The 16818-nt window shown below is 38.9% G+C and overlaps 2 protein-coding genes across 2 annotated transcripts in view; both read left to right on the top strand.

Annotated features, from left to right (window-relative positions):
* Positions 1–983: 983 nt before the first annotated feature.
* Positions 984–10906, top strand: ephx1 (epoxide hydrolase 1, microsomal (xenobiotic)). Its single transcript, XM_081602429.1, has 9 exons — positions 984–1221; positions 4467–4656; positions 4749–4929; positions 5003–5221; positions 6154–6283; positions 6374–6588; positions 6661–6769; positions 8014–8136; positions 8338–10906. Exons 2-9 carry the CDS (start codon positions 4474–4476, stop codon positions 8558–8560), a joined length of 1383 nt encoding a protein of 460 aa, XP_081458555.1. The 5' UTR covers positions 984–1221; positions 4467–4473; the 3' UTR covers positions 8561–10906.
* Positions 10907–12543: 1637 nt separating this feature from the next.
* The window catches only part of tcf23 (transcription factor 23), a 6324-nt gene continuing 2049 nt past the window's right edge, over positions 12544–16818 (top strand). The window contains exons 1-3 of the mRNA XM_081602269.1: positions 12544–13326; positions 15271–15423; positions 15624–15788. Of these exons, the coding sequence (XP_081458395.1) occupies positions 13045–13326; positions 15271–15423; positions 15624–15788 (600 nt within the window). The 5' untranslated portion in view covers positions 12544–13044. The remainder of the gene's footprint in view (positions 13327–15270; positions 15424–15623; positions 15789–16818) is intronic.

Raw genomic sequence — 16818 nt, 5'->3', positions numbered from 1 at the left:
TAATAGGATTTAGGTAACCTGCTAAACCTTCTGATCTTTGAAACAGACAAAAACAAATTTTGATTTTTGGAAGAGAACATCGCACATCAATGTGGTTAATAGTATCATCATAGTACATCTGTAGGACTATTTTTATTGTATACCTTGTAGTCACGACTCCTTAAATGTTTCAGCACAAAAAGGTTTGAATTACAAGCAAACTCAATTATCAATATGCATGTACATTCAATTTAATAATGACATTCTTTCACACAATAGCCATAAATGACAAACACTGGAAATGGAGCATTTTTTTTACACGTGTCTGAGGGTTAATTACATTGGTAACACTTTATTTGAAGGGTTGTGCATAAGACTGACATGACACTGTCATAAACATGACATAACATCTGTCATGAACATAAATCTTTATGAATGTTTATGACGGTTGTCAGTAAGTGTCATTCTGTAAATAATGACAATGCAAAATTGCTCTAAAAGTTGCATTAAAAGTGCCAACTTTGCATGATTTTGTAAATTATGATAATGCAAAGTTGGCATTTTTAATGAACTTTAAATGCAACTTTTAGAGCAACTTTGCATTGTCATTATTTACCGAATGACACTTCATGACAACTGTCATAAACATTCATAAAGACTCTTTTATGTTCATTATAGATGTTATGCCATGTTTTTGACAGTGTCATGTCAGTCTTATGCACACCCCTTCAAATAAAGTGTTACCATTACATCTTTTATTTCCGATCAAGTTCGGCAAAAAAAACAAAACAATGAATTTTATAAAAATATTTTCTGAGTGTCATTGTTTTTATCTAAATAATTTAACTAAAATTTATAATATGCGGCTTTGATATAAAACGGAAAGTATATGATTACTGTCAATTGGAAAATAAAATTTAGGGTTTTTTTAATGGAAAATATGACGTATTGTACTCATACCAGTTGGAATACAACACAAAACACTACATGTCCCATCATCCTCTTCTCAAGCTCAGTTTCCAAGAGGAAAAACTATTGCGTGTTTCCTCCTCAATTCGTGCTCAGTGCGATTTAAACTGTGTGGACAATTTGACTGAATGTGAGAAAGTTCTGCTGTAAAGAACTGTACAGGAAGAAAGGAAAGCGGCAGAGTTTGGGAATAAACAGAGCAGACACCGTCCGTCCGTCCACCGTGTCCCGTCTTCCTGTGAACTTTCCTCCTGCGGGTCTGTGAGACTTCAGGTAAAAACCTTCTAATTTGGGAATTCTCCTGTGAATTAATGAACAGTTAAAGCTGTTTTCTCTGTATTATACACGAGGCGAAATCTGAGAGGCGTTTAAGTCCCGAGAGACAATGTTGCGTTTACTGGGCGCAGGAACACAACTTTAATGAAATGTCCATAGTAGAAACAGCTGAACACTTCCATCTAATTATAATAATAACATGTTAGGTTTTGCATTTGCAGGGTCTGCCTTTAATGTACATCGACTAGCTAAATGTAAGCAGGGGAAAATGTGCTGTTTTGATGCAGTAAGGAGTGTGACTAAATTTTTAGACAATTTTTAGTGAAGGGCAGTCTGTTCCAGAAAATAGCCATGGATATCCTGCGTTCAGGCTCCAGACAGGTCACTGAACTGCGTCACAACGACATGCCAGGGACTGAGGAGGCTTTTCCCTCAACCTTCGCCCCTGTCCCGCTGGTTAACTGCAGAACTTGAACGTCTTCATAGAAACAGGAATGATTGGGTCCATGTTGGTGCATAGAAGCTTCGTCATGCAGCTCTCATGCTAGGTCAGTGCTGCCCTATAATCCCGTCAGCTGGTCACAGACACAACAACACAGACTCTGTTTCGGTCCACTCAGCCTCCCGCTGGGTCTGGAGCCAGTGAAGGATTGTGGCTCAGCTTTGGGTCACACCACAGACTCATGGGCTTATCCGGTTATACTGAGTCAATCTCTATCTGAAGTCGTAGAGACCTTTTCTCAAACCCACAAATTTTTACTTTAGTTTAAAACTGGTAAAAGTTGAATTTTTAAAATCACACACATCAAACAAACTAGTGATCCTAAGTCATGGTTTTCATCATAACAAGTGTAATGTTATTTTGATTTATTTTGGCACTAGTAAATAGTAAGTATTGATGAAAGTATTTAGAGTATTGTTACTTTCAGTATTTTCTCCTGGTTCCCAAAGAACATCATTTAAAGTCATTTGTTCACCCAGTCATTCATCCTAATTGTGTGCAGTTTAGATTTATTAAATGTAAACTGCATCTAGCTACATCTAGCATTTATTTCCTGTCTTAGAGACAAGCTCTGAATGATCAATAGTTCATTAAAGTTCTATCGGTTATACTGGTATCAGATTGCAAACATTTTACAACCCAGCTCAGCCTGTCCTCTCTCCAGTAGTGGACTACAAAGTATGAAAGTCCAAGGCAAAAGTCTGATAGGGGTCACTCCTTCACAGACTTGCTGCTCATATCATATGAACCAACTGTATAGGGAGCTGGTCCTTCAGTTTTTATGCTGTTCTATCTGGGATTTTTTCATCATAAATGTTTATAGTCATCAAAGCCTACTTTTTAGTCAGGGAGAGTTTAGTGTCTCCATACAGCTGTATAAAACTTAGCATGCTCTGGATGTTTCCTACCAGTGAGGGTAAAGAATGCACCTAAACAATATGGCGTGGTGTTTGACACAATCCCCAGAGGTGCTTTAAAACTTCCATTTATGTCTACCTCCATGTCAAAATCATACGTTGCCTTGTTTTGATTCAAGTTCCATTTATACTGATCGTGATTGTAATTTAAAATTAATAAAACAACCAACAAAAAAATTAACGTAACCTTAACAGTAAAATCTTTTTTATTTGGAATGGCTAAAATGTGACCTTGGTAATACATAATTTTTTATATGTTATTAACTGTTTTAGTATTTATGATAAAGATTATATTCACACCTCCAAGTATTTACAAGAAAAACCTTATTTCCAGATAGTAGAGGTGTGCCAATCGATCGATCACCGATCATAATCGGCCGATTTTCGTGAAAAAGTGCATGATCGGTGATCGGCGATCATTGGCTCTTGTTGCCGATACCGATCACCTGCATCTCATTTCGCAGCCTGCCTGTGCAGCTGGTCTCCTCTTTCCTTCACACAACGTGCAGCAACAAATCCTAAGCGATGTGGAACTATAACGCACTGAGTGAATGGGGAAGTTTGCGTGTTGCGGCGGAAAATTGAAGCACGTCAAAATGCATCAACACAACGAAGCTAATACGACATAAAAACAATGCCATACTTGACAGAGTTTGGCTACATCGAGGCTCACTGCAGTAAAAAAGACATATGGAGGATCAGATAGCAGGTAAAGCAGCGCACAGCTACAAACACTCACCCGGATTAGCATGACGGTCAGAAAGCTAAACAAATAACCCGCAAAATTATTTAAGTCTTCGAGCTGCGATGTAAGACGCTGGTTCTGCTCTCGCTGTTGAACCGCTGCTACGCGCTACAGGTAGTAATATTTCACAGACGGAGCGCCGCTTCTGCTCCACCTGGTAGTGACTCTCACACCAAACCTCTGTTTAAAGCTGCAGCATCTAACCTAAAAAATACATTTTACATACGTATTAAAACTTTCGCTGTCCTAACATGAGACAGATAATCTCTAAAAAAATAATCGATCTCCTACCTGTTCTGCATAATTACTCCGCTCAGTCAGAAACAGCCAATCAGAACTAGCAGTAATCAGCTAGCCGCCATGCTATCAGGAAGTTTTCATTCAGTAACTCAGGATTGTTTATTGTAATGGATCCTGTATTTGCCTTTGAATGTTAAGTTTTATACGTGAATTTTTTGGCAATGTTGAGAGGTTTTATTTTGGCTCTTTGCATTATTTAGCCTCTTCAGAGCCATCATACTAGTTATCAGTCTGTTTAAGATAGTATTACTGATAGCAGTACAATTTGCACAATGCCTGTTTTGTTTAGTTTTCTTCTTGGAAAAAGTTATTAAAAACAAGTTTTTGTCTAAATTAAGGTGAATTCATGGTTCCTTTTTCCACATAATGTTACCGGTAGTGTTTATGATAAAATAATAATAATAATAATAATTATGTGATCGGTATCGGTGATCGGTATCAGTGATCGGTATCAGTGATCGGTATCGGTGATCAGCGCTCATTGGTGATCGGTATCGGTATCAGCAGGAAAAAACCTGATCGGCACATCTCTACCAGATAGTATTGTCTTTTACCAATTATTATATAGAGTGTTACGTGGACTTACTCCTTTTATTATGCAAACATTAGTGTATAGGTTAAAATGAGCAAAATGCTAAGGTTAGCTTATTCTGTGTGCATCCTGTGTTTCTAGATTATTAAGTTCTATCTTTATTTATTATTGTATCATTTAGTGACTAAATGAAGGATTTATTTACGACTTTATGTCCGATTCTGTTCATATTTAACTTCTCTACAGAAGCATAATGTTCACAGCAGTGCTGGTTGCCCTGGTGATCGGAGGATTGATTATCTTCCTGGTTCAGAGGCGCAAGAACCAGGTTCTGAAGACCGAGGATGGCTGGTGGGGGGCTGGAGCGCCCCCCAATGCTGAGGAAGACCTCACCATCCGGTCCTTTAAAGTAACCACCAGTGATGAGGAGCTGGAGGTGAGCTAATCAAACCCACCTGAGACCCCGCAGTATCTTCTCCAGATCTTCATCCTGTCCTCCCTCCTTCTGTTGTCCCTGTTGTCTCCTAGGACCTGTACAGGAGGATGGACCAGACCCGTCCTGTTCCCTCGCTGGAGGACAGCCAGTTTCATTACGGCTTCAACTCTCACTACCTGCAGAAGGTGGTTTCTTACTGGAGAAAGGATTTTGATTGGAGGAGACAAGTGGACAAACTGAACCAGTACCCACATTTTAAAACCAACATTGAAGGTGAGGCGTCACAGCTGACACGTTCATGAAGAAGCTACGCAGATAACTTTGACCTCTTTGAACTTCTAACCAGGCATTGACATTCACTACGTGCACGTGAAGCCCAAGACAGTGCCTGAGGGGACAAAAGCCATTCCCCTCATAATGGTCCATGGCTGGCCCGGCTCATTCTATGAGTTCTATGGGCTGATCCCCATGTTAACAGAGCCTTCGGATCCCGGTCAGCTTGTGTTTGAGGTGGTGTGTCCGTCCATTCCAGGCTACGGCTTTTCTGAAGCACCACGGAAGAAAGGTCAGTTTGGAAGGACTCATGCCGAATGTTGACTCTTAATTAGTATTACAGAGCTAAAAGTATTGTGGCAGTTGGGGCAGTACACCAGAACAGCCAGTTCCATGTCAATAAGCAAGGTAAAGTACTGCTGGGCCTGAATACAACCAGGTGGTGTGGAAATAGGTTTTCAACCATTTGTTTGACCTACAAACACTCAACCAATGTTTGTGGGTCTGAGGGACCCACTACATTTTATTGTTGTTACTAAACACAAACAAAAAATTTTTACCATACAAAATACATTTTAAAATACAAAAAAGGTTTTCACTTTACTTCGATTGCATCAACGTAAACCGCATATATGGTTGGTTTTTGTCTTCTAACTTTGACATAAAAACATTTTATGTTGAAAAAGTACCAGTTCCTGTTTATTATGACAAAAAACTGTGAATTAAAAGAAGAGCAAAATTTCTATTCAATATGCAAGTAAACACTTATGTTTACTTTTGAATGTGTGTGTAAGGCTTTATGATAAGTTATTTTTTTTAATCTTATTTTTACTTTTGTTAGAAATTCCACCCATAAAGAACACAAGTTGAAAATATCACCCTAGGAATGTGAAGGTATCAGCTGTGATGCATCTGGCACATAGCATCAATGTTTCAACTTTATCCAGAAAAGCAGGTGCAGATAAGAGGATTCACATACACACAAACATCCTTGTACTTCTATCAGTCTGAGGACTTTTTATTGACTCCCATTCATCTTAGTTATTTCATTTATGTCTAACCCCGACATTTCCCATGCAAGTCTATTCCTAACCCTAACCTTAACCAAAACTTCATTCACCCCATTCTAAACCTAACTAGCAGTAGAAGGGTTGTAGTTCTCACAGGTTCTCAGTGGAGTTTGCAGTAACTGTAACGTTTCTCCCTCTGCCCTCGTATGATCAGGTTTCGATTCTGTTTGTGCTGCACGCATCTTCCACAAGCTGATGAAGCGTCTGGGTTTCCAGCAGTTCTACGCTCATGGAGGGGACTGGGGCTGGCTGGTCACCACTAACATGGCTCAGCTGGAGCCCAAGTATGACTCAACACCCCTGTTTAATGACAGGCCCAGCTTAACTACGGTTCACACAACTCTTCAATGTCTTATTTCCTTCACTCCCCTTAGAACTGTTAAAGGTCTGCACGTGAACTTTGCTCCCCCCTCCAAGCCGGGGCTGCTCATGACTTTGTCCATCATGCTTGGCCGCCGCTTCCCTAAGCTGTTCGGATTCACTGAAACAGACGTAGAGCGACTCTACCCCTGCATGGAGAAGCTGGTCTTGGAATCCATCAAAGAATCTGGCTACATGCACATCCAGGCGACCAAACCTGACACAGCCGGTAAGAACTGATCATTCAATGCAAGTCTTTTATTTTAAATCCTAAATGACAGTGATTGTTTTGTTCTGTCAGGTCGCGGGCTGAATGACTCTCCTGTCGGTCTGGCTGCCTACATTCTGGAGAAGTTTTCCACATGGACAGATCATGACTTCAGGAACCTGGAAGACGGAGGACTCACCAGGTTAGGAATAGGTGCTAAAGGGAGACATTTTTCTAATGTTAAGTTAGGGATGGAACAGTAAATGTCCAGTACATCCCTGTCAATTCGACACCAAACATATAAAACCTTGTTGCATACCTGAACAACTGAAGAAGGTTTATGTGTGGAAGGAGTCTAACTTCAAAAAAGGGACATCTAAACTAGAAACATTGCACATCTTTCAACAGAAAAATGTAACATATCTTACTCTGCACTGAACTGTTATTATATTACTCACCTGAAACATTGTCAACCACTGATACTGGAAAAAAATTAGGTTACGTCCAAATCCAGCTGCCTGGAGCATTCAGTCAGGCCAAACTTCATATGTCATGTAAGGAGATGAATCTCCATGGGTGAGAGCTTGATGAGACAGCAGACATGCTGCATTCAGGTACAGCTAAACACTAGACGTGGGAGTCCATCAACATCTTTAATTGAGTTAATTACACAGACTGTAATTAATTAATCACAATTGTATTTTAGTCTAAAAACCACATATAAGCAAAATAAGCAACATTTTCAATAAAAAATAAATTTTACTGCTACATTATTGGATCAGGAACTCCTGATCATTCATGGAGCTTCTTTATAAATGTGGACTGTGGACGCTGATGACATTAGCATTGAAGGTGTCTGTGCTGCTGCTACATGTTTAGCTTTAAGATGCTATTTTAGGTTTGATTAGCTTCACTGATAGGCTAAGTTCTTTTAGAACAACTTGAACACAACAACAGTCTTCTCCAGCGTTCCATCAGATTGTTTTCTGAAGCAGGAAGTAACCCAATGACCAGTGGGTCAAGAGAAGCGGCTTTATTGTCCATCGCTGTTGCTTGCTGATGTTTCTTATGTGTCAAATTTACGGATGTACCAGAAACACAATGCAAAGGTTCCGGCTCAGGACTTAAAAAAAAAAAATCTTTTGGTACTTGCATAAGAAAAAGAAAATGCAATTAATTGTAGTGTCTATGTCTATGTAATTAATTAAAGTCTTGCACCTACTAAGTACCAAAACTTAAATATTTTGTGACTTAAATATATTTAAGTCTTATTTAAAGATTTCTAAACAGCAGCTCGCTACATTTCTGGATAATCTATCTGTCCAAGCATTGCCCATAACATTTTATTCAATGAAAGAAGTTCAAGTAAATTTCCAGTAAGTTCTACACTTTCCATTTTTGGTTTTTAGAACACATTTGAGTAAAATCCTGATCCATTCCTTACAGGAAGTTCTCTCTGGATGACCTGCTTACCAACGTTATGATCTACTGGACTTCAAGCTGCATCGTTTCTTCAATGAGGTTCTATAAGGAAAACTTTGGCAAAGGTCTGGACGCGCCCCATGCTAAGTGAGTGATAATTCATCCTAGATCCTACCCAGTCCTTACATTATCAACAGACCACTGCATTCCTCCTTGAAACTGATGTCGAGAAAATCCAGTAAGATATATCAAATCAGAGAAATCATGAAAGCTTTTAATGTTCAAGCTATAAAGTAATTCTCTGCTTTGCTGGAGGGCTGTTGTCATTTGATCGCTTTCTGTTCCCAGGATACCGGTCTTTGTTCCGACGGGCTTCGCCTGCTTCCCCAACGAGCTGATGCATACGCCCAAGCTTTGGGTCAAACAGAAATACCACAACCTCGTCAGCTTTTCTCCCATGCAGCGTGGCGGCCATTTCGCTGCCATGGAGGAGCCCCGGCTGATGGCGGAGGACATCCAGCAGTTCACAAGATCAGTGGAGGAGATGATGAAGAAGAAGAAGAAGGAGTAGAAGGTTGATGGATAAGATGCCAAATGTTTTCTCCTGCATTTAGCCAAGAAAGGAGGTGATTTTTTTCCCCTTAGTGGAATCAGAACATTTTAGTGGATTAGAATAACATATATTTGGGACATGTAATATTCAAATACCCACACACATCACACACCTAGCTGTCAGATGAAAGCACCTAAATAACTAGAGGCAACATATTACAGTTAATTGTTGCATAAAGCATGTTTTTCAGAAATTTTTTTACATAAATCATTATTTCTGAATTTTTTCTGTTCTCCTTCAATGACGGAGTAATAAAACTGACTGGTTTTAGAGATGGTTTGTGCTGGCAGTCCAGCTGTTTAATGAATATCTAGGCACTTCATTCACTACAGCCTGGAGTGCTGAAAAGAGAAGAGTGAGCAGCTGCAGATGGGATGTCAGGGGGCAGCCAGTGTTATTGTGTTGACAGCATAGACAAGGTGCCAAGCATTCCTCTGACTGATAGCAGAAGACCTCCACACTCAGGCCACAGCCGTGATAACACTTGCTGACCAGTCAGGTTTAATATTCAGCCATGTTGCCATTTAGACACATTTCAATCTTCCTGGAGTCAAATAGGAGTGGCTCTTACTTTACTTTTACTTTTTATTATTTGACCAGGAATTAGTGATGCAAGTAATTGATTAAAGGGGCCGTATTATGCAAAATGTACTTTTTTTTAGCTTTATATCATGTTATTGTGTTATACTCCCTTACCAAACCATTCTTGGAGTGTTGCTTTGATTCTTTCTTGCATGTTTCAGAAATAATTTAGTCTCCATGGCAACTATTCAGCTGTGCAACATGCCTGGTTAGCCCCGCCTTCGAGACGCAACTCCTCAGAGCTGCAGTTTCCAAGTTTCCACCTCACATAGCAGCCACACTTTCCCCACTCAGATACTTCAGACTAGCCAGCAGCAATTAGCAAATGCCTGTTGAATCTCATTTCAGTGAAACACTGGTAAAATTTTGTTAAAGGGTTAATAGAGGAGTGTTGTTGTGATGACTTCCTGAAGGCGGAGTTTCAGAAACAGCAGGAGTTTTTTAAAGAGACAAAGGCCCAATTTCAAGGCATGAAATAACAAAGTCAAATTTCTTAAGTAATATTTGATGTATATAGCATTTTCATAACAACTGAAAGTAACAGTATCATTTTATAGCACAATCAAGTGACTATGAGTCTGGAAAATACACAATACTGAATCTTTAATGAGTCAAACAAACGTAAATGGATCTTATCAATCCACTAACGATTAAATAGGTGACCACTTTCTTAAAAAACAGAGTTTTCTCTTGTACCAAGAGGACCAACCATCTTTGCATAGCATGAAGGGCTAAACTTTTCATAATATGATGAATAAAAAAATAAATAAACAATTACATTTTAACATTATTTGATGTAAGATGTATTACACCTGAGTAAACCGGTGTAATACATCTGAGTAAACCGTTTTTCCGTTTCTGTTCTGGAATGGCCTCACCATCTTTATTTCTGTCTCTGGCTCTGCTTATGGGTGACCAGCAGTGGCCGTTGCTGGATGGCGACCACAGTACAACCTCTAACAGAATGTCTAAGTGGACGTTATTAGTTAATCATTTAGCAGCAGTTTCAGTTGATTACCAGGAATGTCTTATTGAAAATAGTATCTCTTCCACCAGAGAAAATTCATTGTGATGAGTGATAAAAATCCCAGACATAAATTCACAGATAAACACAATAATCACTATTAATTCTATTTAGTTTATCTATATAGTGCCATTTCACAGCAAATGTCGACGCGAGGCACTTTACAAAAATAGACAATTGAAATCAATTACAATTCCATTAGAATCATACATTCCAATTGATACTAGTTAGATAATATGAAGGTATAAATAATCACACAATTATTTCACAATAATGATCATATCTGCTGTATATCAAACCTGCTGAGTCATTGTTATCTATAGACAAGTCCATTTCATAATAGATCTACATGATCTTTAAAGTAACATAAGCTTGTAGTGGTAGAAGCTACAGTGATGAAGTTTAGAGTTTGATGAAGATTTGGATATGCAATTATTGATCACTTACTGGAAACAGAAGAGTCTTACATGAAGATGGTGGAGATGCTTTATGTTGTTTGATGACATATTTAGAGGATTTACTTGAGAGTGAATGAAGGCCTTTTTTGTTTTCTTTATTAATGAAGAGTGCGAAAAGTTTCCAACATCAGCATTTTTTTTACAGTAGAAATATTCAGCAGATGTTAAGATGTGAGTTTTACTATTTCGAGCAATGTATTGTACACCTTCAGATATAATAAAACTAATAGTGCATTACTGTTTTGTTCTCACCATTTCTTTTTGCTTCTCAACAAAACTTACAGCTGAGTGCTAAAGTCTGACCTGAGGTAACCACAGCAGACATTTAAAGAGATTTTCCCCCCAAAAGAAACAAGGCATTAAAATATCTCCATCATTAATCCCTTAATGCACTGATGCAGTTGTATACGTGCAATAAATACAGAATTATCACATTTTAAAATGGCACAACAGAGCATTGGACTTTTTAAGTTTGTTATGTAACAAAAACAAAGAACAAGAACATGGAATAAATATGAACTGGCACTGCTTAATTTGGCAATTAACTGAGCAGAAAAGTCCAGGTGAAATCCAGATTTTAATCTGGAAACACTTCAATATGGCCTCTTCTAGTATGGAAATGAGTGAATCACTTGCTGTTGGTGTTTAATAGCGGTACGTCTCAGTTAATAAGGCTAATTTTACTTTTCAAATAACAAACCTAGTTCCAAGTCCTTAGAAGGGCATCCAGAAAAAAGCCAGTGGGACCCAAGACTCCATTTTTTTTTCAGTAATATCTGTTTACAGGAAAAGCAGAGCAGAACAATCACTGTTAATTCATTTATCACAGAGCTAACGGATGCTTAAATTCATCAGCTGAAAGTGAATCCAGATCTGACTGCATCATAAATATCTTCTCTGAAGTCACTGAATCTTTAACTTCATTCCTTTCAGTTCAAATAGTTAGTATTCATGAAAATATAAATGGAAATAACATTATTGCCATGTTCTCCGAAAAAGTCTGGGTGATGAAATTTGTACTTCAACAAGCTCCTGTCAACACAATTTAAAAAAGTTAAATAAACTGAAATAATAATAAAAAATAAATAAAAAAAACCTTAAATCCCATTGAGTTTAAAAGCCTGGGAATAAAAACTGTTTTTTGAACCGTTAGTTACGGCGGCATAATGTGGCTATTGTAGACAGAAAAAAGGAGGAGTTTTTATTTTTGCCAAAGAAAACTCAGAAATTTTAAGGCTAACCTCAGAAATCTTTTGCACAAAACATGGATATTTCTGATCTTGAAAAGTCTAAAATCTTCAATTTATGCAAATTTTCTGAGTTTCAAAAGTTGAAAACGTTCAACTTTTCAAACTCTGAAATTTACAAGATTTTTCTAGAAAATTTGTTTCTTTTTTTCTAACAAACGTATTCCTTTTTTCCCATCTACAATGTCCGTCATAGGCTGTCATATTTATTCTTGTGTAAGTATAATTCCAAGCTGGTTAAATGTAGATTATAACAGGATGCTTCACCCCTTCAGACTTAACTCTGGTTTGGTAGATTGCAGTTGATGATTGGAGGATTCTGCCTCTCCTCAGATAGGATACACATGTCTGTTATGCAGATACCAAATCATACATAAATTCTTCTTCTTTAACCTCTCCATCAGCAGTGGTGACCAGCAGAGCATCACTGCTGGAACACTTTATTCTGATCTTGTTCATCTTCCAAACTCTTGACTCTAATCTTTCAATGTCCTTAAATCAGGATGAAAAACCAAACAAATGTTAAGCAAACTACTCTCCATGCCTGTCCGTGTTTGGTGAGGTTTAATGTCGCGCTGCCCCGCGTCTCAGATCCCACCCCTGTCCAGCTGCTAGCAGAGCTCCGAGTTTCCCAAGGCCCCCCATAGCCCCCGGCCTGGGACACCCTCCCAGCGCTGCACTCCCCCAGGCCCTGACTGCCTGCTCGCCTGCTCCTCTTGGCAACCGAACGGCCAGGGGAGGATCAGGATGACCGGGCGGCCGAGATAAGGACCACATGAAGTTTCCCGCATTACCTCACCCGATTAGGAAAGGAGCAGAGAGAGACGCAGAGCGAGGGAGAGAGGGGTCATGCTGGGAGGAACTGAGCGGACGGACGAGGAAGAGCCCAGAGCCTGCAGTGTTCGCCAGCGGCCTGATGGGTCTGGGTGGATGCGGGGCTTCCTACTGAGGAGCTTCGGATTAGCCAGACAGAACCAAGCCGGACCAGGAAGAGACGTGATGAGTACTTTCAGCTGTTTGAGTCAGTAGCTTCTTTTGAGATCCAGATCAGGCTTTAAAGATGAGAAGATGAAAAGATGACCTCGGGTCAGGTGGTTTGTTGTGCTTTCACTGAATTACCTACTAGACAGCATGAACTTTCCTCACAGCAGCCTGCTGAGGTCTAAAGCAAACCTCCATCCGGCCAATGAAAACACACCGAGCCACAGTGATTTAAGTCCTTCCGACGCGCTGGGAGTCTGCTGCGGCTCTCCGGCAGAACCCATGGCGGTCAACCCTCTGGAAGGGCTCATGTCGGTGACCGTGAACCAGCAGCTGGTGCATCAGAGCCCCGCTGCAGCGGCCGACCACCCAGCAGCCCCACAGGGACACAGGGAGAGCACCACCAGCAGCCGCCAGGAGCCCAGGAAGTGGGTCAGTTCCTTTTCTCTAGTTTAACTAAAACATGACCCTGGTTTCTAAGAGAAACTACGGCAGAACAACAGAGCACAATTTAATAAATTATGATCTAGTCATCACAACCATCATATTTGTATTATTTCTTCCTGTAGGACTAGTTGAAAGAGGTTGGATATGCTGATAATGTGGACTATTTAGTCATAGATTCAAACTGTTTATATATTTATATACAGCTCTGGAAAAACATGAAGAGACCAGTTAAAATAATCAGTTTCTCTGATTTTACTCTTTATAGTTATATGTTTGAGTAAAATGAACATTATTCTTTTATTCTGTGAACTACTGACAACATGTCTCTGAAATTCCAAGCAAAACTTTTGTATGTATTTGCAGAAAATGAGAAATGATCAAAATAACACAAAAGATGTCGCGTTTTCAGACCTCAAATAATGAAAGGAAACAAGTTGATATTCATTTAGAAACAACAATACTAATATGTCTGAACTCAGGGAGAGTTCAGAAATCAATATTTGGTGGAAGAACCAGGAGGTTTTCCGTGGGGCTCAGAGCAGTGGGCTCTTCATTTTTTCCAGAGCTGTATATATATATATTTTTGTAATTAAATTTGATGAATCTACACTACAAAAACACAAAATACTTTGAACAAGAATTTTTTATCTAGTTCACAGTGCAACTATCTTTAGATTTATTTAAAGAGTACTAACTTCTTAACAAGATATAGGAGTTTGTTCAAAGACAATATAGATAAAAACTGGCACTGAGATTATTTCACTTACATCATTGGAAATATGCTTTGTTATAATGAAACAATCTGCCAGAAAAACAATATTTTTTTAAATCAATATCAAGATATTGACTTCAAACAAGCTACGATATTTATTTATTTATTTATTTATTTATTTATTTATTTACTTATTTATTTAAATTTATTTCCGATTTTTAAGCTACGATATTTTTGCTGAAAAGTTATTTGTAAATTACTTTAGTTTTATTTCATGTGCATTAAGATATTTGCAGTGAATTTATGGTTTTCTTTTTGCTTTGTTTTATTTCAATTATAAGAGTTTCCAACATAATGTTTCTACTTTCACTTTGCGACTGCATAAATCAGAATTTACAGATGAAATGCTTCTTCTTCTTCCTCTTAATAATAGTAATAAAACAATAATAATTATTATTATGTAAAATGTCCTTAATAAAACAATAAATAAAGGATCTTTACTTTTCATTTAGGAGTCATTTTTAAGCAAACATCTAAAACAAGTTGAATCGTTTATTTTTAAAAAAGGACAAATTACATATTTTATTTATTCAATCATTCATTGTGTAGCTTTTGGGATTGTTCTTAAGCATTAAGATTTGATTGTTAAGAGGATTGATTTTCTTTTTCTCCCGAGAAGTGTAATGAATTTATAAGTCTGCTTAATGCAGCACAAATAAATATAATGTTTCATCTGGAAATACATATTATATTAGTGACATCATTCAGATATAGTTTATATGTAAATCTGACTGATGATTTAATTTAAAAACTGGTACTATTTCAATGGTCACTCAGATGTTTTGAGTGGGAAGTTGGAAGATGATTAATAATAAAAGTCACATTGGAAATAAATGTTCAAGCTTCATTTTCTCCATTTTTATCTCGTATAAATCTGAAAGGAAAATACTGAACCCTGTAAAAACTAACAAATGAACCTTCTGTCTGTGACAGCTGCTGTTTCTGTTTGTGTCAGTCCACCCATTTGAGTCCCAACACACAGAGCCTGCCACCGCTCTTCTCTTTTCCAATTTGGTCCGATCAGAGTGAGAGCCGGTAATCTGAGCGGCTCTAAAGCTGACAAAACACACGGAGCCCTGTGATTTACTGACGCCGTTCCAAACTGAACTGGAGATCAGATAAAGCACTGGTCGTATAAAGGGTGCTGTGTGTTTCAGGAGCAGACCGTGTGTGGGTCCAGGTCCAACTCGGCTCCCGCCTTTGGCCCCGTGGTCCAGAGCAGGCCCCCGAGGGCCCAGCACTCTCCAGAAAACGCAGCGCGAGAGAGGAGCCGCGTGCGCAACCTGCGGCAGGCCTTCCACAGCCTGCAGGTACACACACACACACACACACACACACACACACGCACATACACACACACGCACATGCACGCACACACACAGGTGTCACAAGGCTATTTTTAAAAATTCCTATTTTTTTCTGTTCTGTTATTTTCACCTCCTTTCACTCAGAGCAGATTTTTCCCTCTCCGGTTTTTATTAAAATATAAAAACTAAACATTTCCTCCCAGGCAGCTCTTCCTTCAGTCCCACCCGACACCAAGCTGTCCAAGCTGGACGTCCTGGTCCTGGCTACTAACTACATAGCGTACCTGACCGAGACGTTGGACCAGGACGGGGCAGTGGCAGAGCACGCTGCCCCCTCCAGGCCGGGCGGATACCTGCATCCTGTCAAAGTAAGGAACTAACAGCTGACAGTTAAACACCATGTGCAGTGGGTGGCCTGCTAGATAAATGCTTCCATCACTGCTAGATGACATGTTTGCATAAAGTCAGAGGTTCTGCTGTTTCCTTCCATCCTGATTATATTTTTACCATTTTTATCACATTATCTCTTTATTGCCTGAACCAGGAAAGGGTCCATTTTGTCTTTACTACAATAAAGTCAAACATGCAACAGGGGAAATGTCCCATTCAGCCTCTTTTGTAGAGTAAATCTGCTCCAACACTGTGATACAACCAGACTCGCCTCTCTAAGCTCTCTTAAAGATATCTGTCACTTCAGACGGTGGAGGTTCTTCCATGACTTCCTGGATGAGGCCAGGCTCTCTGTCACCCCTAGACCATGAAACACAAAACACTGGAACAGAGTACAGTTCAGTCCTGCTGCATAAAACACACAATTAAGTTTGCCTTTTCTCAGCAGACTTGTCAAAACATAAGGATGCCAATGCTAACACATTAGGATGTAAATACCTGCTGCAGTTCTTTTCAAACATTAGAAGCTCTAGAAAACATGTTCAAGTAGAGAACAGATACGTTAGATTTCTTATTAGTCTGGTGGTTGTACGTCCCTTTGTAATGCCGCCCTGGGCAACTGCCCACATGATCCAGCCCACTGATTGTAGATGTTTTCATATTACATGTTAGAAGCATTATCCTCCAACTGTTGAACAATTTGTATTGTTCTTAGTTATGGATTGGGCAACTTTTAATATTTATTTCAGAAAATCTTACAGAAACTTTGTTTTATTCCAGCTTTCTTGGTTTCATCTGGTCTTTGTTTATTTATTCCAGTTATCTGAACAGATAGTTAGTGATCAAGTCAACTTTAAGAATTAAACCTACACCCACTGACGATAAAGGTTGGCTAAACATCCAGAAGGAAAATAAGTGATTTATATTCTAACCTGAGATGAAGATGTGAAGGAATCAGTTTTATGATTTATGTTGATTGTTGAGTGTTTCTGTGGCCCAGAATTATTC

The sequence above is a fragment of the Poecilia reticulata genome, chromosome 21 (assembly GCF_904066995.2).
Source record: "Poecilia reticulata chromosome 21, P_reticulata-male-v2, whole genome shotgun sequence".
Lineage (NCBI taxonomy): Eukaryota > Metazoa > Chordata > Actinopteri > Cyprinodontiformes > Poeciliidae > Poecilia > Poecilia reticulata.
Note: the sequence above shows the minus strand (reverse complement) of the source record. Positions and strands in the feature narration are given on the sequence as shown.

Coding starts and splice junctions, on each gene's coding strand:
- ephx1 (XM_081602429.1), top strand. CDS start 4,474: ATGTTCACAGCAGTGCTGGTTGCCCTGGTGATCGGAGGATTGATTATC. Junction 6,284..6,373: donor ATGGCTCAGCTGGAGCCCAA/GTATGACTCAAC, acceptor CACTCCCCTTAG/AACTGTTAAAGGTCTGCACG. Junction 8,137..8,337: donor CTGGACGCGCCCCATGCTAA/GTGAGTGATAAT, acceptor TTCTGTTCCCAG/GATACCGGTCTTTGTTCCGA.